At 46.6% G+C, this 25,760-nt stretch overlaps 1 protein-coding gene across 2 annotated transcripts in view; it reads left to right on the plus strand.

Annotated features, from left to right (window-relative positions):
• Positions 1 to 25,760, plus strand: part of PPP1R42 (protein phosphatase 1 regulatory subunit 42) — a 130,522-nt gene that overhangs the window by 44,510 nt on the left and 60,252 nt on the right. The window contains exons 3-5 of one of the 2 annotated variants that reach the window (XM_073583885.1): positions 6,561 to 6,727; positions 16,040 to 16,178; positions 16,906 to 17,022. In XM_073583885.1, the coding sequence (XP_073439986.1) occupies positions 6,561 to 6,727; positions 16,040 to 16,178; positions 16,906 to 17,022 (423 nt within the window). The remainder of the gene's footprint in view (positions 1 to 6,560; positions 6,728 to 16,039; positions 16,179 to 16,905; positions 17,023 to 25,760) is intronic. The other variant, XM_073583886.1, reaches the window with a different exon arrangement.

Below are 25,760 nucleotides of genomic sequence, written 5' to 3' on the forward strand. Positions count from 1 at the left end.
ATATGTATACTTTTATTGTTTTGTTTTGTTTTTTTCCAAATAGAAGAATGTATTAGGCAATTTTTTTTTTTTTTTAGGAATTTTTAAAAAATTATTTTTACACTTTTTTTCTTAAATTTTTTTTTACTTTATTATTTTGTCCCAGGTGGGGACATCACTGTAAAGTGTCAGATCGCTGATCTGACACTTTGCAGGGCACTGTGTCAGATCAGCGATCGGACAGGCACTGCTGGAGCGCCTCCTCTCAGCAGGCACTGAGAAAGCCGCCTCCCTGCAGGCGGCTGTTCCAAGGGGCTCAGGGAAGCACGCAGGGAGCCCCCTCCCTGCGCGATTCTTCCGTATGCCCCTGGTACACTGCAATCATGTTTAATCGCAGTGTGCCAGGGGTTAATGTGCCAGGGGCGGTCCAGGGCGGTCTGAGCAAAGCGCCAGAATTGGCGCATCTAATAGATGTGCCTATTCTGGGCAGCTGCGGGCTGCTATTTTTAGGCAGGGAGGCAATATCCATGGCCCCTTACCAGCCTGAGAATACCAGCCCCCAGCTGTGAGCTTTAGCAAGGCTGGTTGTTAAAAATAGGGGGGACCCCACGCCGTTTATTTTTTTAAATTATTTAAATAATTAAAAACGTGTGGGGACCCCTCTTTTCTTGATAACCAGCCTTGTTAACGCTGACAGCTGAGAGTTGCAGCCCCCAGCTGTGAGTTTTACCTAGCTGGTTATCAATCATACAGGGGAACCCACGCAGATTTTTTTAAAAATTATTTATTTACAGCGCAGGAGCGGCTGATGAATTCTCGCATCATCCGCTCCTGCTCTCACTGTTATTAGCGGCAGCAGGTGTTGGATGATGGGAGCGGTTGTCCCATCAGCTGACACCAGTGACCCAAGGTAAACTTTATACCTCCGATCACAGCTGAGCGCTCACGCTTTCTTTTGACAGCGTGGGAGCTGCGGCTCTCTGACCGGCGGGGATGGTGTCCCTGCCGATCAAAAGTGGTATTTGCTGCTCTGTCATGCACGTGAGAGTGTGTCAAACGCTATATTGTCGGGCCCCCATTCAAGTGAATGGAGTTCGGGTCCGCTCTGCTAGATGACAGACTGTATGGACGCATCATGCAGCCTACTAGCGCACGGTCTGCGCACCCTATGCTAAAGATAGGGTGCGCAGATCGCATGCAGCCGTGTGCGATAGTAGGAGGAAATGACCGGATGGGGCGGGCAGGGGGCGGGGCTTAGCGGCGCCGTGCGCTGCATGTTAAATGTGCTAATCTGAAACCAGCCTTAGATGTCCATTTAGATGTCCTTGACTTTTCTGCAGCACATACGCTGCAAGAAAAGTCAACTTGCGTATTTGCAGCGTTTTTTCACCATCCATTCAAGTCAATGAGTGAAAAACGCTGCATAAAACGCTGAAGAAGTGATATGCTCTATGTAAAAAAAAAATGCTGCAAAGCACAAAATCCTGATGACAAAAAACAATGTGCATGAAATTTCTGAAATCTCATAGGCTTTGCTGGTATTGAAAAAAGCAGCTAAAAATTAGCATAAAAAACTCAGCAAAAACGCCCAGTGTGAACTTACCCTTATATGGCCGACTGACTGCTCCCTTAGGGTATGTGCACACATTGCAGATTGTGCTGCTGATTTTTCCGCGCAGCTTTTGCTAAATCTGCAGGTAAAATGACCTGTGTTTTACCTGCGAATTTAGTGCAGATTTCCTGTAGATTTTCCGCAGATTTTGTGCAGATTTCACCTGTGTTTTTACCCGGATTCCTATAATGGTGCAGGTGTAAAACACTGCGAAATCCACACAAAGAATTGACATGCTGCGGAAATGAACCCGCAGCATTTCTGCTGCGGATTTTTCCGCAGCATGTGCACAGCGTTTTTTTATTTTACATAGGATATAATGGTACTGTACACCCTAGGAGAATCTGCTGCAGATCCACAGGGCCAAATCCGCTGCGGATCCGCACCAGAATCTGCAACGTGTGCACAGACCCTTAGGATAAGGACAGATATACGGTTGTCCATTGTCACTCATTGTGGCAGTGGTCGCACAATTTTCTTTCCTAATTGTGCTGTTATTGGTCACAAGGCCACACGCATGTCCAGTCAGTTCACAAAGAAATAGAAATGGCTTCTTGAATTGGAGTCTCATAAGGTGCAAATGAAAAATACCAAAAACTAGACATAAAGGACGTAATTGCAATAATGGATTGGACCCTTTATCTTTATGACTCCTCCATGCTTGTGAAGAATGAGTCCCAATGGCGGCAGTCCAAGGCTTGTAGATATTATTACAATGAAAGAGGCGTTTGTCATCGGCATAAATGTATCCACTATACAGTAAGAAGGAAGGCCGTGCACTGGTGTATGTGTGCGGTCTGTGTAGCTCTTGCAGGCTTGTGTTCCCTGGACACATCGACTTTCATATCACATTACATTGATGTGTTAACATTTCATGCTCTTCCTCAAAGCTCAACACCAGTTTATGGGGAAATTGTTCTGTTCACCTTGGCTCGTTCACCTCTGTCAGGAAACGTTTTCCTGTTAGGTCTGAGATTTTACCCAAGTTAATTGACTGTGGTAAGTGTTGTCTTACGAGACTGTCCTAATTCTGTGTCCGGTAATATTTATACTTTCGTGGAGAGACCACATAGAATATAATGTGCTTTTTATTATGGGACCACAGTGTGTTTGTCAGAATGTAAACCATTGCACACAAATGTAACGTTTTAGCATTACATAGTGCTGCATTATTTTGGCCAATGTTTGGTAAATGTTTGTGCAACATCTTGTCTTTTCCTTGCTCTTCGTGTTCCTTAGGGATATTACATCAAATATACCGTTACAAATTAAAAGGCAACCTTCATGTGTGCATCCAAAAGACTTTTTTATACGATCTCCAAAGGTGGGAACAGCGTATGTTTGCTGAAGAATTGATAGTTGCTGCCCAGAGGACTTAAGGCCCCGTCACACTAAGCGACTCACCAGCGATCCCGACACCGATATGAAGGTGTCAGGATCGCTAGTAAGTCGCTATGTGATCGCTGGTGAGCTGTCACACAGACAGCTTCACCAGCGATCAGCACAGCGATGCCGAGCGCCCGGCATCGCTGGCTATCGCTGTAGAAAATAGTATCAAAATAAAAAATATAGTTATTCTCACCTTCCGACGTCGCGTTCAGCCATCCTGCCTCTCTCCACGCTCCGGTCCCAGTGATCCTTTGCACGAATGACCGCGATATGTCACGGTCTCGCGGGATAACAAAGTCTCGCGGTCATTCATGCAAAGGATCACTGGGACCGGAGCGTGGAGAGAGGCCGGAAGACTGCGCGGGACATCGGAAGGTGAGAATAACTATATTTTTTATTTTTTTTATTATTTTTTTACTCCTGATCGCTGGTCTCCCGCTGTCACACACAGCGATGCGTGCTGGCCAGCGGGAGACCAGCGACCAAAGAAATGTCCAGAGGTTTCTTGCAGCGATCAGCGATACCGTCAGGGGGGCCGCTCGCTGATCGCTGTCACACACAGCGATCTCGCTGGTGAGATCGCTGTTACGTCACTAAAGTTGTGACTCAGCAGCGATCTCGCTACCGAGATTGCTTAGTGAGACGGGGCCTTTAGTTTAGATGTATTTTTATTTTTGTTATATAGGGGGGCACCCAGGTTTACCCCAGGACTTCCCGTCTGAAAACACCCACTCCCCACAGCAAACCCTACACCGCAGAGGGGAATGATTGCTGTCAGTGTTTGCATTAGGTCAATTAAAGGAGTTGTTTGAAATTTATCCCTTATCTGAAGGAAAGGAGATAACCTGATAGCTGGGACCCCCATCAATCCGGAAAACCAGTGATCTAAAGAGCCCTATATGAATGAAACGGAGGTCAATCGTGGGCACTGCTGCTGCATTAATTCTTATGGAATTGCCAAAGAGTGTAGCGCATAGCTATCTCCAGTGGGGCCATTAAAAATGACTGGAGCAGAGGTGTGCCTAATCAAACCCTGCTCCAACTCTCGAGCCCAAGTTCTCAGGATATGTGGGGTCCCAATGGTTTGACCTATGTGATTGGGAAATTATGCCCTAACCCATAGATAGAGGATAACTTTCACACTTGAGACAACCCCTTAGAATAGCGTCCAAAACATGTAAGGAGCTTTAACACTGGGAGATCGCTCCCTATGTAAGGCCAAGTGCTCCCCTTGACTCTGTCCCTTGTATTGTGGGGAGCCAATGGCTGCCATGACAACCGGAGGCATAACAATGGCCTTCAGGTCTGCCACGGACCAAAGCATAATAGAACGTGCCATAGGCTTTGACAGACTGGATAATGCACAGCACTACATAAGCAGAGTAGTGAATATGTGCGATCAAAGGATCGCCTGCATGTACAAGTCCCTAGGGGGATTAAGAAAAGAGGTGGTTTCGAAACGCGAGGTGTAAGTAAGATATGACTTCTCTGGAACATTCCAGAATCTTCCATTCTCTAAACTACAGATGAGACTCTGCCTGTCACATAGCTGCGACCCCCCCCTTCCTCACCCACAGCTCTGTGTAATCTGAGATCTAAGTGAGGATTCTCCCCCCTTCCCCCTTAGCCAGGAAAGGATTTCTTTTGTTTGAAGCACCATGCGGCTGGATACAAGTCTGGGAAATATTAAAGAGGCTGGATTGCGAAAACAATATGCGGCAGAGGTGTGAAATTTACATATCTGCGTAGGGCGCCGAACCAGCGTTCTGGCCCATAATTTTCACGGTTCTAGCGCTGACAGAACCAGAGAAATGGAGTTTTCCTATACAGAGTGGATTAAGCAGCTAGTGTTTGGTCTCATTACAAAGCTAATTTCAATAAAAGATGAATGATAGTTCTGCCGATACTCTGCTAGGTTCTCAAGTCCAGATATGATGGTTCTAAGTTTTCCGGACCCACATCTGTACTTAGAGCAGGGGAAGGAACATCACCAGACCGCCCCTTTCGTGATGTCACAAACCCAAAGGGATAAGGTATTCCCTCCCAAAAATTGTTCATTCCAGCTAGGGATCTCATGTCAAGAGGTTCTCAGATGAGTGGAGACGTTTGGCTCCGCCCTCCTCCCCACATGGTTAGCCTAAAGACCAGCTAAGCAAATGTAAGTGCTAATCTCTGTTTTTTTTAATCCCGTTTATTTTATATTTACATTGTACATACCTAATGTCTCAACTTTGTAAATTCCCGTTTTATTTGTGTAATCACTGCCCACCTTTTTGGGAATAAATTATAAAACTTATTAGTCTGTTTTCACGCTCTAAGAAAGAATTTACGCGCCTTTAAGATAATTATGCTACTGAATTGGGTTGGCTTCGAACCCCTCTATTAAGTCTATAACTTAAGCAGAGAAATCTGGAGCTGGTGGCGGCAAAGTGTGGTCTGGGCTCTGGGCACTGCTGAGAGTGACGGAGGAGGTTTTTTAAACTAATTGGGTGGCTACGGCCAGAGCATTTATAATTCCCTCACTGCAGCTTACCGGGTGGCCAGACCTCATTGAGGCAGCCAACCGGCGACCAATTATCCCAGGTGTAGTTCCCTGACTGACCTGAGGGCGCTGGAGAGCTGCGAGTTCCGAAGTGGAACTGAAAAGTCTCGTGAAGTATTGTGAGCAGTGGTGGGACAACCAAAATAAACCCCCCTGCGGTAAATTGTCAGGGCAAGACTAGCTTGCTGTTTCTTTATCACATGGTGCCAGCGGTGGGATAACTAAGATAAGCCCTCCTCTGCCCGTGATAGCCGTGTGTTGGCAGTACGTCGCGTCTCTCCGTCCGTGACATACCGGTGTCAGCGGCGGAATCGTGACACGAGGATTTTTTGATCTGTTAGGCTTTTGTACCTCGCAGAGTATGACGTCACACGCCAGATCCTTTGGCACTTGTAGCATACAGGGGATGCCACCTGTCAGGACTCCCTGGTCTCTCCTGCTGCACGGATGCTTTAACCCACCTCCCTCTGACTCTAAGGGACATTTTTTCTTTTGTTGGCTCCTCACTAAGAGGTACTGCTCTCTAAGGGTGTGTGCACACGCTGCGGATTCTGCTGCGGTTCCCGCTGCGGGTCCGCAGCAGTTTTTGCTGTGGTGTACAGTACCATTATTCCCTATGGGAATAAAAAACCACAGTGCAGACGGTGCGGATTTTTCCGTGCGGTTTTTCTGCGGTTTTAAAACCGCAGAAAGAATTGACATGTCAATTCTTTCTGCGGATTCTGCTGCGGTTTGCCATCTCCTAAGTTGAGGAGATGAAAAACCGCAGGGCAAAACCGCAGAGCAATTCGCAGGTAAAACCGCAGGTCTTTTGACCTGCAGATTTTCCTGCGGATTTTACAAAATCCGCGCAGCCAAATTCGCACCACAATCTGCAGCGTGTGCACGTACCCTTATGCTTCTCCTTACCAGTGAATCACCAGTTATTGGTGTTTATTTTATAATTACACATTTTGTTATATTTTTTTAACCTGCATTTAACAAGATACATTATTACTGTATATTGGTTTATTATTTCTGTCTCCTTTGACTCCTCAGGATGACCTGTCTGGGTGCAGAAATCTCACAGTCTTATACCTGTATGACAATAACATTAGAGAAATAAGGAGTCTCGGATTCCTAACAAACCTAACTCACCTGTACCTCCAGAATAACTGCATCTCCTGCATAGAAAGCCTGGGCGGACTGAAACGACTCGAGAAGCTGTAAGTTCCACTCCTTGGTTTCTGATATTTCTTTAACAGTATGATCCCAGGTGTCATTTTTATGTGTATGTGCTGTGTTTTGAAGTAAAATGGTACACTATAAAGAAAAAAATTTGCAAAAATCACAGTATGTTAAAATTCCCTAAGAGTGTGACCATATTGAAAGCTTGGAAAATCAATATAGACTTAGAGATAAAAAGTGTGAAAAAAAGGAAAATTCTGAAAAGTAAGATGAAGAATTATTCAGGGTTCTACCCAATTATTTCTACACTAGATGGAGACGGTAATGTCATGATGGGGGCAGGCTATGCAGCGTTGAGAATCTCTCCCTGCTTCCCCATGTGCTCACCCACCTATCCACTCTCTCTTCCCCCATGTACTGACTTCTTCAGTCTGTGCTCTCTTCTTTGACCTGTCTACCCCATGTACTATCCCCTTTGTCTGCTGTCTCTCTCCTTCCTGTGCTGTGTTCTCCCCTCATGTGCTGTCCCGTTTGAGCTGTCTCCCTCTGTGCTCTGTCTCTCACCCGTGTCTGACCGTGCACAGAACATACCACAGCTCCTGGGCAGGGGAGGAAGCAAAAGACAATACTGACATTACAGCAGGAGATCGCAGAGGATACATTTTGCGAGGTAAAATATTGTTTAAAAACAGTCACTGAAATATTTTACCTCACAAAATGAATCCTAGGTCATTGAGTGTTGTGTAGACTGTCTGAGTGTTAAAATGAGATCTCCTCTCTCTTGAGTCTTTTTATACCCAAGGCATGTAAGCTATTTTTTAGAATTATCCAGTGTCCTTCAGTACACCCTCACAGCCTTTACCTATTTACCTTTGAATTCAACAAACTGGTTATAAAATCCAATACACAATTAGCAAATCAGCTCACAATAAACACAGATAAGCAGACACTATTACAGACTTAGGGTACCGTTACACCTAGCGACTCACCAGCGATCCCGACCAGCGATATGACGCAGTCAGGATCGCTGGTGAATCGCTGGGTGGTCGCTAGTGAGCTGCCACTCAGGCAGATCTCACCAGCAACATCGCAGGGGACGGGGATCGCTACTTACCTGTCAGACGTGGCGATCCTGCGTCCTCCCGCCCGGCTCCACGCGTCGCTCCTCGTCACAGCAGGAAGCGCCGCAGGAAGCAGACGAAGAGGAATGGTCCAGGAGCTTCTCGCGCGATCAGCGATAGCCAGCGGGGGAGCCGGTCGGAGGTAAGTATCACATGCAGCGATATCGCTAGTAATATCGCTGTAACGTCACAAAATCGGTGACTTTACAGCGATATTGCTAGCGATATCACAGTGTGTAATGGGGGCTTTACACAGTATGTTAAATGGTATGAAAGTCTGTCTTATTGACCCATCAGATATAAACACTTAAATCCACAAGCCAATATACAGATAAAAAGTCAATTCTTGTGGGCTTACAAAAACATGGTTGTCTGGGAAATTAAGATACAAACTGGTTTCTTCACAAGCCCCAAATTTTATTTTCTTAAGGGAAACAGGACCCCAAATGTTGTTGTGCAGTTTGTCCTGAGTACGCCGATACCCCATATGTGGGGGTAAACCACTGTTTGGGCGCATGGCAGAGCTCGGAAGGGAATGAGCGCCGTTTGACTTTTTCAACGCAGAATTGGCTTGACGCCATATCGCATTTGGAGAGCCCCTGATGTGCCTAAACAGTGGAAACTCCCCACAAATGAAACCATTTTGGAAACTAGACCCCCCCAAGGAACTTATCTAGATGTGTGGTGAGAACTTTGAACCCCCATGGACTAAACATACGTTTATAACGTACAGCCGTAAAATTAAAAATTCATAAGATCAGCGATCTGACAGGCACTGTATAGGCTTTGCTAAGCCGCCTACCTGCAGAACCCCGAAGGCCCCTGTGGCCATATTGGATCTGGGGGCCTGCAGGGAGGAGACCCTCGGAGCAGCGCCAGCACATCTCGCTGCTCCGAGGGTCTCAGGGAAGCATGCAGGGAGCCCCCTCCCTGCGTGATTCTTCCCTGTGCCCTCGGTACACTGAGATCATGTTTGATCACAGTGTGCCAAGGGTTAATGTGCCGAGGGTGGTCCGTGATCGCCCCTGGCACATAGTGCCGGGTGTCAGCTGTGATAATCAGCTGACACCCGGCCGCGATCAGCGGCACTCCTCCCGTGAGTGCCGCTGATCGCGCTGACGTACTATCCCGTCCCCGGTCATACAGGCCCGGGTACCGTGGACGGGATAGTACATCAGATGTCAGAAAGGGGTTAATGTGACCAGCTTCCTCTGCCTGTAGACACGTCGCACATCTGCCGCCGGGATAAGCCGAATGATTCACTGCGCCTGCGCGGAATTCACGCAGGCGCAGTGCGACGGTGTTCCGCTGGTGGTACCGCGTAAGAGGCTGCATGAGTGTGTGTGTGTGTGGTGCGATGGTGTTCCGCTGGTGATACCGTGCAATAGATTGGTACCAGCAGAAGTTTCCATATTGAGACACCCATCACTTGGGTGTCCCAATATGGTGGTCGGTGAACTTCCTCCACTTGGAATTCTGGGATACGGTGACATCTGAACAGAGCAGGAAATTAAAACATTTCAAGGCAATTATATAAATAGATGACCATTTAAAGTCTTTAAATTCTTTGTAGAAGCTGACATTTTTCCATGTAGAATACATTCGCGGTAGCCCACATAGCGTTGTTTCTTTGGGATCCTGGGTTCAAATCTCATCAAGGACATCTGCAAGGAGTTTGTATGTTCTCCCCGTGTTTGTGTGAGTTTCCTCCGGGTTCTCCGGTTTCCTCCCACACTCCAAGACATACTGATAAGGAATTTAGATTGTTAGCCCCAATGGGGACAGTGATTGTAATGTATGTAAAGCGCTGCGGAATATAAGCAATGCATAATAAATAAAAGAATAATTTACACAGTGCACAGTGTTGACCTGACTAGCGAATGTCCTTTTGTCCATCCTGTTTCCACTTGTCCTAGAACTATGGAACAAAAAGAAATTGTCGGAGTGAGCCTCCCAACCCCCCCCTGGAGGATGCGTGGGCGGAGGCCAACATGACGGGGGGTTGGAAGTTAGTGAGGGAAGAGGAAGGGTTAAAGGGGAGGGGGAGCTAGGGGGTATTTAAGGCAGGGTCTGGGGGGTTCCCGCCCTCTGTTCCTGTTGTCCCAGCTCCTGAGCAGTCCCACAAAACTTACCGGGATGTCAGGAGTTGACCAGGCCCTGGACAGACTGCGGGCGGCAGCGGAAGGGCAGCCTCCTGGCTGGCTGGAGGCGCAGGTGGCCGGCCTGCTTCACCGAGCGCCGGGGCAGGCAGGGGTGAGAGAACGGAGGCCCCGGCGGGCGCGGCCTCCAGAGCGGCTGTCCCCCGACACCGCTCCCCTGGCCTCGCGTCGCCGCCGGAGCCCCTCCCGGGACCCTCCAGGCCGCACGACGCAGCCTTCCCCGTCCGGGGGTGCGCAGCCTGGGAGGAATCCAGTCACGCGGTGAGGCCCTGCGGCGGCGTCCGGACCTTCGCCCCGTGGCCGGAAGGGGGCGGGGCCGGCGCGCGCCCAACTTCCGGCAGCACCAGGTCCTTCGGGGGGCCGCGGAGGTGGTGGACGAGCCGCGCGGCCTGCCTCGACGGGCGCTTCGGCCGCGGGCAGAGTAGCGGCCTGCCAGGCGGCAGGGCCGAGCCGTGTCGCGTCCCCCGGCCGTGGGGGGGAGCTTGCTGGAACGGGGGGCGCTGCTGCACACAGCCCCCTCGCAGCCCGGTGAGTATGCGTCTATGCCCCTGTTTGTCACCCGCTTTTGTCTTCGTCTGTGGTGGTTGGGGGCCCCTTAGCAGAGTCCGGGGGTGGTGGGGTTGAGGCTGGTTTTAGCAGTTCAGGGTCGGCTGGGGGAGTATGTGATGTGTTGGCGGATGTGCGTAGCTTGCTTTTACGTTTGGAGCAGGGTTTTGTGGGGTCGTCGCCGGTTGCAGCGTGGGTTGGGCCACAGGGTGGCGGGTTGGTGGGTCAGGGTGCGGCTGCGTCGGGCCCTTGCGTTGGCACGTCGGTGTCGGTGCAAACCGAGAAGGAAAAGGAGTGTCGTGTGCATCTGGATGATCGGGCGCATGGCGAGGTGTATGTGTGTTTTGAGGGTTCGTTGGGGGCCCATTTGAAAAAGGAGGTGAAAGAGCGGATTTGGAAGGATGAATATGTTGAAATATTTTCGCTATTGCCTCTTGAGAAGTTTAATTTGGACAAACGTAAGAAAGAGGATAGCAAAAAGGAAGAGGAAGAAAAGCGGAGGTGGCGCTTGATTCCTCAGACATTTGTAAATTGGCAGCAGGCGTTTGCTATTTTGGCGAGTGTTATCGGGGAACAGGCCCCTGATAATTGCTCCGCGATATTCTGTTGTTTGGATGCTATCGGGGAGGCTTATAGAGTTTACGGAGGTCAGGAGTGGCTGCGGTATGACGAGCAGTTTCGTCAGAGGAAAGCTGTGCATCCGGCTATCCGCTGGGACCAAAAAGACATTGCCTTGTGGATGCGGGTGATAGCGCAAAATAAGTCTGGGAGTTCCTTTCTTGGGGGGGCTGGAAGCACCAGCCAGAATAGCTGCACTGCCGGCTCTACAGGTGGTGGGGGTCAAGGGCAGTCGGGAACGCACAAGGTGGGGGTGTGCTGGCAGTTTAATGACGGCCAGTGTAAGTTTGGGGCCAACTGTAAATTTAAATACCTCTGCTCAAACTGCAACGGTACTTCACATGAGGCATCAAAGTGTTTCAAGAAAGGGAAGTCAAAATCCGGCGGGGGTAATTCGCAAGGGGGAGACTCCAGTGAATGGATGGTCCCCTATCTAAATAGAGCGGGGCTGGTTTTCAGGAGGGTTTTCGGATTCCGGATCCTCCGTTTGAAATCCCGTTTGTTTTGAAAAATTTGCGCTCTGCTTTGGAGCATCCGTCAGTTGTTTCGGAGAAGATCCAAAAAGAAGTTTCATTGGGGCGCATGGCGGGCCCTTTCGTGTCTCCTCCTTTTCCGAATTTGGTCGTTTCCCCGTTGGGGTGGTTCCGAAGAAGGAGCCCAATAAGTTTCGGCTCATTCAGCATTTGTCTTACCCACGGGGGAGGTCGGTTAACGACGGAATTGATCCGGAGATTTGTTCAGTGGTATACTCTTCATTTGATGAAGCGGCAGGTTGGGTCCGGAAATGTGGTCGTGGGGCCCTTATGGCTAAGACTGATGTTGAGTCCGCTTTTCGTTTGCTTCCGGTTCACCCAGACAGCGTGAGGTTGTTGGGCTGTTTCTGGGAAGACAGGTTTTTTGTAGATAGGTGTTTACCTATGGGTTGTTCCTTGTCTTGTGCGTATTTTGAGGCTTTTAGTTCTTTTCTTGAGTGGGTCGTGTGCGATGTCTCTGGTTGTGATTCGATAGTTCATTATTTGGACGATTTCTTGTGTATTGGCCCGGCGGGTTCTTCGAGTTGTTTCAGGATTTTGAAAGCGATTGAGTGGGTGGCGGATCGGTTCGGGATTCCGTTGGCACCCGGGAAAACTGAGGGACCCGGTACGTGTTTGCGTTTTCTGTGGATCGTCATCGATACTGTTGAATGGGAATTTCGGTTGCCGTAGGACAAGCTTGATGATTTGAGGGCTGAGGTCGTTCGCGCACGTCGGTTGCGGAAAATATCGTTGCGGGACCTTCAGTCGCTGTTGGGAAAGCTTAACTTCGCTTGTCGGGTAATGCCGATGGGTCGAGTTTTTTCACGTAGGCTGGCTAGCGTTACTTCGGGGGTTTGGGCTCCCCATCATTTTGTGAGATTGTCGGCAGAGCTCAGGGCTGATTTGGTGGTTTGGGAGTCCTTTTTGGAGAAGTACAACGGTCGTTCGTTGGTAATGGCTGATGTGGTCTGCAACGATGCTTTGGATTTGTTTACGGATGCGGCAGGCGGATTCGGTTTTGGTGCTTATTTTGGTGGGCAATGGTGCGCCGCTCAGTGGCCTGCCGCTTGGGTTGGTGCGTAACATCACGTTGTTGGAGATTTTTCCGATTCTGGTTGCTGTTCATTTGTGGGGTCAGGAGTTTCGGAATCGGCGCATTCGTTTCAATTGCGACAACATGGGGGTGGTGAGCGCAATTAATGGTCTTACTGGATCGTCCCCTCCAGTGGTCAGAGTTTTGCAGAAGCTGGTGCTAGCATGTTTGTCTTTGAATGCGCATGTGACGGCGACACATGTGCCTGGAGTGAAGAATGAGATAGCTGACTCTCTCTCTCGCTTACAATGGGATCGTTTTCATTCCTTGGCCCCGGAGGCAGAGTTCGAGGGTCTGATTTGTCCGGAGGAATTGTGGAGGGTGGCCTACGAGCCGCGGAGTCACTGATCGTTTCGTCTTTGGCACCAAAAACCTGGGAGGCCTACCGGAATGTGTGGTGTGCGTGGGAAGAGGTCATTACGGCTGGTTCCACCAGTGGGGCCAGGCTTAAACAAGAGGGTCTGTTGTTGTCATGGTTGGGGCAGGGCGCAAACGAAGGTTGGTCTCGGGCAAAGGTGACACGTTTGTTGGCCGGATTGTATTTCGGTTTTCTGTTGCGCGGGTACAGGGATTTGACAAAAACGTTTTTGGTTAGACAGGCGGCGAAAGGTTTTCACCGCTTTCGGGGGGGGGGGGGTGATTTAAGGCGGCCCGTGTCGTTTAATATGCTTGAGCAATTGGGTCTGGTTCTGGGATCGGTATGCGCGGATGGTTATGAGGTTGCGTTGTTTCGGCTGGCTTTTTCCTTTGCATTTTTTGGGGCGCTGCGGATCGGGGAACTCGTGTCTCACAACAAAGAGTCTGTGGGCGGGTTGTTAGCCAGGGATGTGACGTTGACCGCTCAGGGCGTCGAATTTTGGCTACGTAGGTCGAAAACGGACCAGGCTGGAAAAGGCCGTCGAGTTGTGTTGGGGGTTGTCTCTGGTTCCGGAATGTGCCCGGCTCAGTGTTTGCGTAGATTTTGGGACCTTCGTCCTAGTCTGGGCGGATCTTTGTTGTGTCACGCAGACGGTGGAAGTCTGTCTCGGTATCAGTTTGGTGCGGTGTTTAAGAAGTCAATTCGGTGTTTGGGATTGGATGATTCTAGGTTTGCTTCGCATTCTTTTCGGATTGGTGCGGCGACTGAGGCAGCTTAGCGTGGTTTGGGTCCCTCTTTCATACAGCGTATCGGAGGGTGGAGGTCTAATCGTTATCGGAGCTATGGTCGGCCTTCCGGCGTGCAGGAGGTGTGTCCGGTTAGTGTGGTCCATGGGGTTGATTAAATATTGCAAGTATTGGAGCGTTTTCTTGCGATACGTTTCTGTGAGTGTCGTTTTGTGTTTCAGGTACGGAACCGCTGCTGGTTTGGATATTTGGTCACTCCTTTGTTTACTGGGGAGCGGTGAGAGCCGATGTCAGGACCGACGGCAGACAGTTGGGAATTTCCAGATCGGCGGCGGTGGTGCGATGGATCGGTTTTCGGGCCTGGTGTGGCGTCGGGTGTTGCCGGAAATTCACGAGTGTGTTCATTTGGACCGGGCACCAGATGTTCTCGTTATTCATGCTGGGGGTAATGATCTGGTTGTCCGTCCCTTCCGGGAGTTGATCAAGGACATTAAGCAAGATTGCTTGCGGTTGTGGGTGACTTATCGGGAAGTCACGATTGTGTGGTCGGAGATCGTGCCACGCAGGCGTTGGCGGTCCATGAGATCGTTGGAGAAGGTCAACCGGGCCAGGATCAAGGTTAACAGAAAGGTGTCCGCTTTTATAGTTAAAAACGGGGGAGTTGCCGTGCGACATTTTGATTTGGAGAAGGGTGAGGGCAATTACTGGTTGGCGGACGGGATTCACTTGAATGCAGTGGGTTCCGATATTTGGGCCCTTGCCCTTCAGGAGGGTATAGAGAAGGCTGTCGCTTGGCGGGTTGCGGGGGTCTCGGGTCATTGAGGTGTTCAAAGGCCCCTCGTTGTGGCAGTTTTTGGGGGAGGGGGAGTCCTTGAAGTCGGTGGAAATTGGTTTTGGAGACTCTCTGGGTAGGGTCTCCTTCGTTTAAAGGTATGCTGGTCGTGGTCTGGTGAAAGGTGGATGGGGAGTTTTCCGTCGGAAGAGGGCGGATCCCCAAGGAGTTTGTGGACAACATCTATTGGTGTGCTGGTGCTCCCGAGCCTGTGGGGTAACGGCTGGGAGCAAATGGTCGGGGGTTGTCCACGATATTTGTACTATTTCACCACGATCTTGTGGCTTCAAGGACTTCTCCTTCCAGGGTTAAATTCATTGTATTCATGTTGTTTATGATACAGTGTTTATTGTTTGTTTATTGTTATAATAAAAGGCTGCTGTGGCCATAAAATTCCAAAAGAAATACCCGTGTCTGTGTATTAGTTGGCGCCGAGTTGGGGGTGGTCATTTTATGGTCACGGTGGGGGTTTTGGGGTAAGTCAAGACGCTTGATATCCCCTTACGAGGTAAATACTTGACAATACCAACGTCAAGAAATGGCTGGAGTGAGCCTCCCAACCCCCCCTGGAGGAGGCGTGGGCGGAGGCCAACATGACGGGGGGTTGGAAGTTAGAGAAGGGGAAGGGTTAAAGGGGAGGGGGAGCTAGGGGGTATTTAAGGCAGGGTCTGGGGGGTGCCCGCCCTCTGTTCCTGTTGTCCCAGCTCCTGAGCAGTCCCACCCACCCTCCCTTTTTTCTCTTGGGTTGGTAGTACGTGATTCTATTTTGGGTCATGGCGGTTTTTGGGGGAGGGGGAGTCCTTGAAGTCGGTGGAAATTGGTTTTGGAGACTCTCTGGGTAGGGTCTCCTTCGTTTAAAGGTATGCTGGTCGTGATCTGGTGAAAGGTGGATGGGGAGTTTTCCGTCGGAAGAGGGCGGATCCCCAAGGAGTTTGTGGACAACATCTATTGGTGTGCTGGTGCTCCCGAGCCTGTGGGGTAATGGCTGGGAGCAAATGGTCGGGGGTTGTCCACGATATTTGTACTATTTCACCACGATCTTGTGGCTTCAAGGACTTCTCCTTCCAGGGTTAAATTCATTGTATTCATGTTGTTTATGATACAGTGTTTATTGTTTGTTTATTGTTATAATAAAAGGCTGCTGTGGCCATAAAATTCCAAAAGAAATACCGGTGTCTGTGTATTAGTTGGCGCCGAGTTGGGGGTGGTCATTTTATGGTCACGGTGGGGGTTTTGGGGGTAAGTCAAGACGCTTGATATCCCCTTACGAGGTAAATACTTGACAATACCAACGTCATGCAATAATCTACAGAATTGCCCATTTGTTTTGCACCTATGCAGATGTTGTTCTTTTCTCCGCAGGTATTTAGGAGGAAATTATCTCACTGTCATTGAAGGACTGGAAGGACTTGAGGAATTGAGAGAACTCCATATTGAGAGCCAGAAGATTCCTCCCGGAGAGAAGTTGCTGTTTGATCCCAGGACACTTCATTCCTTGTCTGTTAGTATCAGTATAGTGTATGTTCAGCCGCTGAAGTTGCAAATTGTAATGTACAGTATATGAGATATGTAATTTTATTTTAAAGACAAAATGGTGCGAAGTATAGTAGTGTGCAAAAATTTTAGGAAGGTGTGGAATATATGCAACAGAGTAAAATAAAATTCATAAACATAAGTGTTAATCAATTATAAAAATGCAAAGAGAATGAACAAAAGAGAAAAAACAACATCAAAATTTGGCGTGGCCCGCACTCTGCCTTAATACCAGCATCAGTTTTTCTTGGTATAGTTACAAACAGTCTGTGAAGGAGTGTAGAATGCCGATTGCCAGGACATTATTATTGTTGTTTATTATTATAGTTCCGTTTATTCCATGGCTCTTTACATGTGAAAAGGGGTATGCATAATAAACAACAAGTACAATAATCTTGGGGAAACAAACAAGTCACCGACAGGTACAGAAGGAGAGAGGACCCTGTCTGCGAGGGCTCACAGTGTACAAGGGATGGGTGAGGGTAGAGCTGGTCATGCAGCGGCTTGGTAAAACGAGGGTTACTGCAGGTTGTAGGCTTGTCGGAAGAGGTAGGTCTTCTGATTCCTTTTGAAGATTTCCACGACAGACAAGAGTCTGATATGTTGGGGTTTGTTGGGACATTCAGCGTTTATGGGTGCCCCAGAAGGAGTTCACAAACCCAACTGTGGTTTTTGTTATTTGTTTTTTTTCTCAGAAGTCTCTATCTATACTGAATATTACCAATAATAACATTGATGAACTAAAGGAACTAGAGGTTTTGGAAAACATAACCCAACTTGTGGCTGTGGGCAATCGCCTTAATGATATCAAGGTATGGTTTTTTAACATTTGTTCAAGCAAGTCAGTACTAACCTTTTGTCATTTAAAATACAGATTTTCTTTTCCAAATAATTTTATTGAAGGGTTTTAACAATGATGGGGACGGGTAGGGGTAGGGAGGATGGGGGAGAGGGAACAAAGGGAGGGACCAAGTGGTCCTATCATTTCCATGGTAAACTGTTATTTTATAATTCAAACAACGACAATAACAATTTGCAATCATGTAATCAAAACTAGCAATCACATAAGACAATAGCTTGATTTAAGTGTCCAGAGAAGAACTTTAACTTAGAGGGAATAGGTTGATCCATCTGAACCATTTACTTGTGAATTTATCAAGTTTGTTGTTAACAGTAGCCATTTTTAGCTCGAAGGACTTGTGGAGTGCGATTTTCTCTTTAATGTCTTGAATTTTTGGAGGATCAGGTCTCTTCCAATGGAAGGCTATGGAGCTTTTTGTGACTAGGAGTATATGAATGATTAATGGGATGGCTGAATTTTCTATATCTTGAGAGTTAAGGGACAGCAAGGCTAGCTGAGGAGAGAGTGTGATAGGTTTGGGGAGAAGAGAGTTAATGAGGAGGGATATATCTCTCCAGAGGGGTTTCACTAAAGGACAATACCAGAATATGTGTAGAATGTTTCCATGGTGGCCGCAACCTCTCCAGCATAGTGAAGAGTTTTCTGAGTTGATTTTGGACAGTCTAGCTGGTGTATAGTACCAACGAGACAGGATCTTGTAGTGGGTCTCTTGTAGAGACATTGATATAGTGGCGGACATTGAGATAGAACAAGCGTGTTCCCAGTCTGATAAATTAGGGGTTAAGTGGAGTTCTTGCTCCCATTTCAATAAGTTACTAGTTTTGACTAGTTCATGGTTTTTGTTCATCCATATGTAAATGTAGGGTATGCTCCAGAAGATTTTATGGTTAATGTTATTAAGCATATTAATGGCGGGCTCTGAAATTTTTGATTTTATCTCTATGAATTTTCTTATGATATCTTTTAGGATTATATATTCGAAAAATAGGGAAGAGGGGATTTTAAGTTTTTCCTTTATTACGCTAAAGGGGGTATTAGAGTGCTCTCCGTAGAGGTCTCCAAGTTTCCTTATGCCATAGTTCGCCCATACCGGAGCTACTTCTTGTCCAAAAAGGGATGTAATGATGTGGAGTGAAAGGGATCTAAGTGGGTTATTATTGCTAGCTCCTTTTTTTGTTTTAGCGAGTAACTTCCAAGCATCCAGTGTGGCCCGGAAGATGGGGTGTGATGGGGAAAGATCTCTTTTTAGCAGAATTGATTCCAATATGAGGCGAGATGGAGAATTGTTGTTATTCAGAGTGTATTCGAGTTCGTACCATGCTGGAGGATCAGGGGTTGGCCACCAATAAAGGCTTTGCTTAACTAAGAAGGAGGAATAATATGCCGATATGTTAGGCAGGCCAGCTCCACCAAATCTCCTATTGCTGTAGAGAATGCTTGCTGCGACCCTGGGTCTTTTGCCTCCCCAAATGAAATTGTTGATTTTGACTTGTAGATGTGCTAGAAGTGAGGTAGGCATAGGCAGGGGTAGTGATCTGAAGAGATATAATATTTTTGGAAGGATGTATGCTTTGAAAGTGGTGATTTTGCCCCACCAAGATAAGCTTTTTTTTCCATAGGTGAGCGTGTCATCAGAGATGGTTTTAATAAGGGCGTTCATGTTAAGCGGAATCAGGGATGTAATGTTATTTGAAAATTTCAGTCCCAGATACGTAATGTGTTCGAGTGACCAACTCCAGGAGGATAAATGTTTAATGGTTTCTATTTGATTGTCATCCAGGTTTAGGGGGAGAATTTTGGATTTTTGTTCATTGATCTTGAAGTAGGACACTTGTGAGAATGTGGACAACAGGTTTTGGATTTTAACTATTGACTTGGTTGGGTCTGATATGGTTAAAATTATGTCGTCAGCAAACAAGCTGATTTTGTAATCTTTATGGTCCGTTTTTATACCTGAAATGTCGGGGTCTTCTCTAATTAGTTGGGCTAGGGGTTCCATGGCCAGGACGAACAGAAGCGGGGATAGAGGGCAACCCTGTCTTGTACCGTTTGCTATCTGGAAGTGTTGTGACAAGTGGTTATTCACATAAATTTTGGCCGAGGGGTTGTCATAGAGAGCACTAATACTTCTGATGAATTTTTGGCAGAAGCCGAATTTTCCTAGTGTGGCGTTTAAATAATCCCAATTAAGTCGATCGAAGGCTTTTTTTCCGCGTCTAACGAAATTATTGTAGCTTTTGTTTTTCTCGAGTTGATTAGTTTGATTAGGTTAATCAGCCTTCTCGTACCATCTGTCGACTGCCTGTTGATGACAAATCCTATTTGATCGTTATTTATAAGTTTCGGTAGGAGTAAGCTTAATCTGTTAGCAAGGATTTTGGCGTAGATTTTTATGTCCGTATTGATCAAAGAGATTGGCCTGTAGCTACTCATTGATGTTGGGTCTGAATTTGGTTTGGGAATCAGGACAAGGGTGGCTTCGAGCATTTCCTTGGGGAAGTGTCCAGAGTTAGAAGCGGTATTGAAGATTTTAGCTAAATGTGGGGCTAGCGTGTCAGCGAAGGATTTATAATAGTCGTTGGAGAACCCATCTGGGCCTGGGGCTTTGAATGATTTGAGGTGATTTATAGTGTCCAAGACTTCTTTTACTGTGAATGGAGCAGACAAAAGGTCTATATGAGTTTCTTCTAATTTTGGGAGGTTTGTAGATGCTAGAAAAGCATTGATATCGAATTGTTTGGGGCGGGATTGTGGGGAGTCCTGGTTAATGTTGTACAGGTTTTTATAGAATTCTGCAAATGAATTAGCTATATCCTGTGGGTGGGATAGGAGGATGTTTTTGGTGGATGCGATAGCGTCTATTCTGTGCCTACGTCTAGTATTTTTGAGTCTGTGTGACATGTACTTTGAGGGACGATTCAGGTTTTGGTATTGTTTAAACTGACTGGTTTTAATTGCGGAATCGTAGAATGAAAAAATTAATGTTCTGAGCTCTTGTCTGAATTTGGAGAGTTCTGTTTGGATGTTGGAACTGGAATTGGGGTTGTTGATTAGGAGTGTTTCTTTACCTTTTATTTGGTTCTGTAAGTTTGTTATTTTTTCTCTATTTTCTTTTTTAAATCTTGAAGAGATCCGAATCAAGACCCCTCTCAGGACTGCTTTGTGGGCGATCCAGCAAGTATAGGGACTGTTGAGACCTGCTTCGTTCTCCCCAAAGTAATTTGATAGTGCTGAACCAATTTCTGCTTTTATATGTGGGATGTTTAGTATTGATGAATTACATTTCCATAGGAAATGGTGATTGGTGACTGGGCCTTCTGTAAACACTGCCGTTACCGGGGCATGGTCGGATATTGTTTTTGGGAGTATGGAGACCGAATGGAATTTGGGGAGGGAAAAGATATCCGTTAAGATCAAGTCGATTCTTGAGGCAGTATGGTGGGGGTCAGAGAAATGGCTGTATTCAATAGAAGTGGTATTTATGCATCTGAAAAGGTCGAATAACTCATTACTATACAGCCAATTGTTGAGAGTTTTTGTTTTGTGCCTATTTTGGGCTGAGGAGTCCATATTTCCGCTAGGGACCATATTAAAGTCGCCCGCAAGGATCAATGAACCTTTTTTTACTTTACTGATTTTTTTGAGTAATTTGTTCAGGAATTTTATTTGTCCTTGGTTGGGCACATATATATTCACAATGGTATAAATTGAGTCATTTAGAGAGCATATCAAAATATGGAAATGTCCTTTTTCGTCTTTAATTTCCTCGATAAATTTGAAATTAATTGTATTTTTAACTAGAGTAAGTACTCCAGCTTTTTTCTTAGGACCTGAGGCTTCAAAGGCATATGGGAAATTTTTATGTGAGAAGCTTGGGTGTGAATCCTGTTTGAATTTTGTCTCCTGTAGACACACAACGTCAGAGCCCAACTTGTTTGCTTCATGACGGATTACATACCGTTTTCTAGTGCTGTTGAGTCCTCTGACGTTGTAGGTGGACAAGCTGATCTTCATGTCTTAAGAGCGGTGATTTATGTAAAATTGAACCAAAGTTACTGTGATTACCAGACACATTATAGCATATACTAGGTGAAACCTTAGATTTGTAGCAGAGTGTGTATTAGTAGATACTTGTTAGAACAATAGAACAGAGAAAACACAACGTAATACAATAGCAAACTTAACTGAAAATTTTTGAGGGCCACCTGAAGCAGGCCGCACCAGCGGTCACTGCTTAACCTTTAGGGGAAAAAGTTTGTGGTAGAGTGTCCCCGATGTCATCTTCTATGATATTGGTGGTAAGCATCTCGGGCCCAACGGGTGAAATAACGAACCTATAGTCTGTAGGAAATAAACTAAACAAGAAAACTGTAATATGGTAAGTCCAGTTTTGTTTTACAGGCCAAAAGTGAGAGAGACTAGGTCTTGCAATGTAGTGCAAATTAGGTTGTCATACACAACATTTTGACGCAATGTTAGACTTTTTCAACAAAGAGTTTCAGGCAAGACAATGGATCAGGGTGCCGCTTTAGCATCTGGAGAGGAGGTCGGCTTGCTCCTGGGATTGATGTTCAGGTCTTTGAGGAATTTCCTGCCATCTTCTATAGATAGTAGGGCTGTGGTCTTGCCGTTGATATGGACAAGTAATTTTAACGGGAATCCCCATTTGTATGGGATGTTGTTATCTCTGAGTGGGGTGGTGATATCTCTGAAAGACTTTCTACCCTCAATCGTGGCCTTTGAGAGATCCGCATATAGTTTGAGGTGTGAGTATGGATCAGAGAACCCATCCTTGTCCCTGACTATGATTTGAATTCGTTCTTTAACGTGGAAAAAATGGATACGAAGGATAGTATCTCTTGGGAGGTCTTTTGGTAGATGAGTGGGCTTTGGCAGCCTATGTATGCGGTCGATGGTCGTGTCCTGAGCTGACAGGGTTGGATCAATTTTTTTGAACACCTTTTTAACATATTCTTCTAGGTTACCAGGGGTGACAGATTCAGGTATCCCCCTGATTTTTATGTTATTCCGCCTACTTCTGTCCTCTAGGTCTGCCAGTTTGTTTTTTAGCTGGGTGAGTTCAGCTTTGATTCGTTGGTTTTCTTCATGATTTTCTTCAGTTTTCTTTTCCATGTTCACCATCCTGGCTTCGTGACTCTCTAATTTTTGATTGAAAGTCTCGAAAGTGGATTTAAAGATCTCCATCTGGGATTCCAGGGTTGATTTCAGAGTAATTTTGAGGTTGTTGTTTATTTTATCTGCCAGAGAGGCCATGTAGGCCTCGATGTTGTCGTGGTCTATTTTGTCTGATATGTCCAATTTTAGCCTAGATTTTTCTGGGCTTAAGTTTGGCGATGACCATGAGTCGTTTTCATTTTCAGAGTCATTTGTAGGTTCATTTAGAGATGAAAATTGTTCGCTCCAGGCCCCTGGTTTTCCCCTTTTCGCGGAGACTGACGTGTCCATGTTGGTGGTTGTTTTATGAGGGGTTCTGGATCTAGTTGGGCTAGTCGTGTTGGTTAGGTTAGTAGAAGGATGTGATTTATACCCCTTGTCCTTGTCAGGCCTGATTGGTAAAGAGGATGCAGAGGCAGATGTTTTGTTTTGTTGTTGGCTGTTTTGTTTAATTTGGCTCATTTTGTTGTTGTAACTCGCTGCTTAGGGTTACCAGTAAAACAAAATTAGACCTTAAGAAGGTAGTGAAGACGAGGGTCGGATGTCCAAGTGGTCTATTTGACCTTTATTGTTCAAGTATAGATAGAATGGACAGTTCTGTTTTGACAATGGCGATGCGTGGAAGCCAGGATGTGGTAAGACTTATTTAATGTGCTTTTGTCCGCTTGAGGAAATGCGGTTTATTAATCCTTTAGATGAGCTTTGTTAGGAGTTCTAGCATTAATAAGACTTGTTGCAGGTATGTTTGCACAATAATAATGTAAACACAATCCTTTTCTTGTAGAATCACTGCGTTTTCTGTTCTGTGTTTATTGCCGGGGTTAGCTTTTTTTTTTTTAACTCCCAACTGTTTGGTGGCGGTGCTCCAAGGCTGATCAACCTCCCCTTCGGAGTCTATCTGCAACGCTCTCGTGGGCTTGCAGCCGCCGCTGTGGCGCTACTCGGCGTTATCAGCCTGTATAGGAGGAGGGAGGAGGATCTGAGCGCGCCTGCGCTGTGAGGGAATGCTCATTTATGCCCTGCAGCAGATTCGCCCGCCGTCAGCGGGAATACTATTGTTGTAGTGCGCGCCTGCGCACTGCTCAGGTAAATCTAGCCGCTTTATCACAGCGGCAGATTCGTCAGCCGCTGGCTCTTCTTTTAAGGCTCTATGTGAGCTTGTTCTGCAACGGGCGACTCTGCCCCGCGGGTTGGCGGTAAGATCGGAGCCCTCTGGGTCCAGCAATGACTGCGGGCGCTGTGTATTTGAACCCCTGGTATGCTATTGTCCTGCAGCGCTCGGGGTTATCAGCCAGCGCTGGGGGCTTATGCGCCTGCGCAGTGGCTTTTCTAATAATGAGCGCCGATGCGCCTGCTTCTTTTAGTTAATTAAAAGTTTAATCGTCCTTACCGTGGATGGCGGTGGGGACTTGGGAGGACCTGGGTCTCGGGGGGACCTGTGCAGGTTAATGGGAAACCTCTCTTTTCTTTGTTGCGGGGGCCTCCGGAGAGCCGTAGTGTGGGAGGGAGGCGGATTCTGCCAGAGTATGAGGCTCCAGGGGTTGTAGCTTTACAAATATAGGCCTGTTTAGAAATAAAGTCCGGTATGAGACTGGATGGATGCTGGGGGGGGGGAGAGACTGCCCAGATCTTCCTATCTGGGCTCAGGCTCAGAGGCGGTAGATTGTCCGGGCCTTGTAGGCCTCTGCAGGCCTCTGCAGGGAGGCCTAGTTTCCTGGTCACAGGTGCTTGCAAAAACTCTGTGAATCCTTGTGGGGTAAAGTCCAAAAAGGCCTAATGTTGGGCTGTATGTTATGTCCGATGGGACCTTTGTTTGGATAAATCCATAGAACGGTTTTTAACAGTAGATGTGTGTAGATTTGGGTGATGAACACCGGGAGCACTCAGACTGCACGTCCTATGCCATTAGCAGTCCAGGCCACGCCCCTAAAATACAAATTTTCACTGTTTTATTTAATATTTGTAAATTTTGGTTAAAAATAATATATTATTTTGGCACAAATCTTAAAGCGCAGCTATTGGTTTATCAGTGGGAGATACACTAGCATGCAGCTGGGGGCATTGATGCTCCTTTAGGAATAAGTGGCCTACCAATCGGTACATTGCATTTGTGAAAACACCCCTCTTATAATCAAGTGCTTCTATTTTATGCACTCTAAGGCTGGTTTCACATTAGCATTTTTTTGCGCAGCGCATCGTGCGCGTCCATGCGCATGCATCATGCGTACCTATGTATAACATGGTGTGCGCATGGTCTTGCGTTTGCACGCGTTCGTATGTGTTTTCGTGCGCATGCGTTTTTTCAAGGTGTGCACCAAGGCGCGCCAGATGCAACCTGTTGCATTTTTGAGTCCGCCGAAAGGCGTAAAAAAAAGCTTGCGCACGGAATGCGACAAAATAACGCATTAGAGTCTGTGGGAACGCAGGCATGCACATGGACATGCGTTTGTCTGCATTTTTGTGCGCACGCGTTTTTGGCATAAACGTGTAGACACTGGTTTTAACCCCTGGAGAACGAATGCACATAAAAAAGGCAAATGCATGCAAAAACGCATGATGTACTGCGCAAAAAAACGCTAATGTGAAATTAGCCTAATATTGCTAAATATTAAATAATTCCATCAATGCAGAGCTGATCATATAAAACTTAACGTTTATTACATCATTATTAAAATAAGGTACAAAAAAATATAGGCGCCCCTGAACTGGCCTACATGTTTTGACAGATTACTTTTTTTTTTATACGACCAACAGACATTATTTGTTATAATCTATACTAGCTTTAAACCAGAATATAGTGCCATGCTCCATTTACAGTGGGTACGGAAAGTATTCAGACCCCTTTAAATTTTTCACTCTTTGTTTCATTGCAGCTATTTGGTAAATTCAAAAACGTTCATTTTTTTTCTCATTAATGTGCACTCTGCACCCCATCTTGACTGAAAAAAAAACAGAAAGTAGAAGTTTTTGCAAATTTATTAAAAAGAAAAAAACTGAAAAATCACATGGTCATAAGTATTCAGACCCTTTGCTCAGACACTCATATTTAAGTCACATGCTGTCCATTTCCTTGTGATCCTCCTTGGGAATGCTCTACTCTTTCATTGGAGTCCAGCTGTGTTTTATTAAACTGATAGGACTTGGTTTGTAAAGGCGCACTTTTGTCTATATAAGAGCTCACAGTGCATGTCAGACCAAATGAGAATCATGAGTTCAAAGAAACTGGCCAAGAAGCTCAGAGGCAGAATTGTGTCAAGGCACACATCTGGCCAAGGTTACAAAAGAACTGCTGCAGTACTCAAGGTTCCTAAGAGCACAGTGGCCTCCATAATCCTTAAATGGAAGAAGTTTGAGACCACCAGGAGTCTTCCTAGACCTGGCTGTTCAGCCACAGTGAGCTATTGTGGGAGAAGAGCCTTGGTGAGAGAGGTAAAGAAGAACCCCAAGATCACTGTGGCTGAGCTCCACAAATGCAGTAGGGAGATGGGAGAAAGTTCCACGAAGTCAACTATA

The sequence above is a fragment of the Dendrobates tinctorius genome, unplaced genomic scaffold, assembly GCF_039654945.1.
Source record: "Dendrobates tinctorius isolate UK_male_01 unplaced genomic scaffold, ASM3965494v1 ptg000082l, whole genome shotgun sequence".
NCBI classification, from domain to species: Eukaryota; Metazoa; Chordata; class Amphibia; order Anura; family Dendrobatidae; genus Dendrobates; species Dendrobates tinctorius.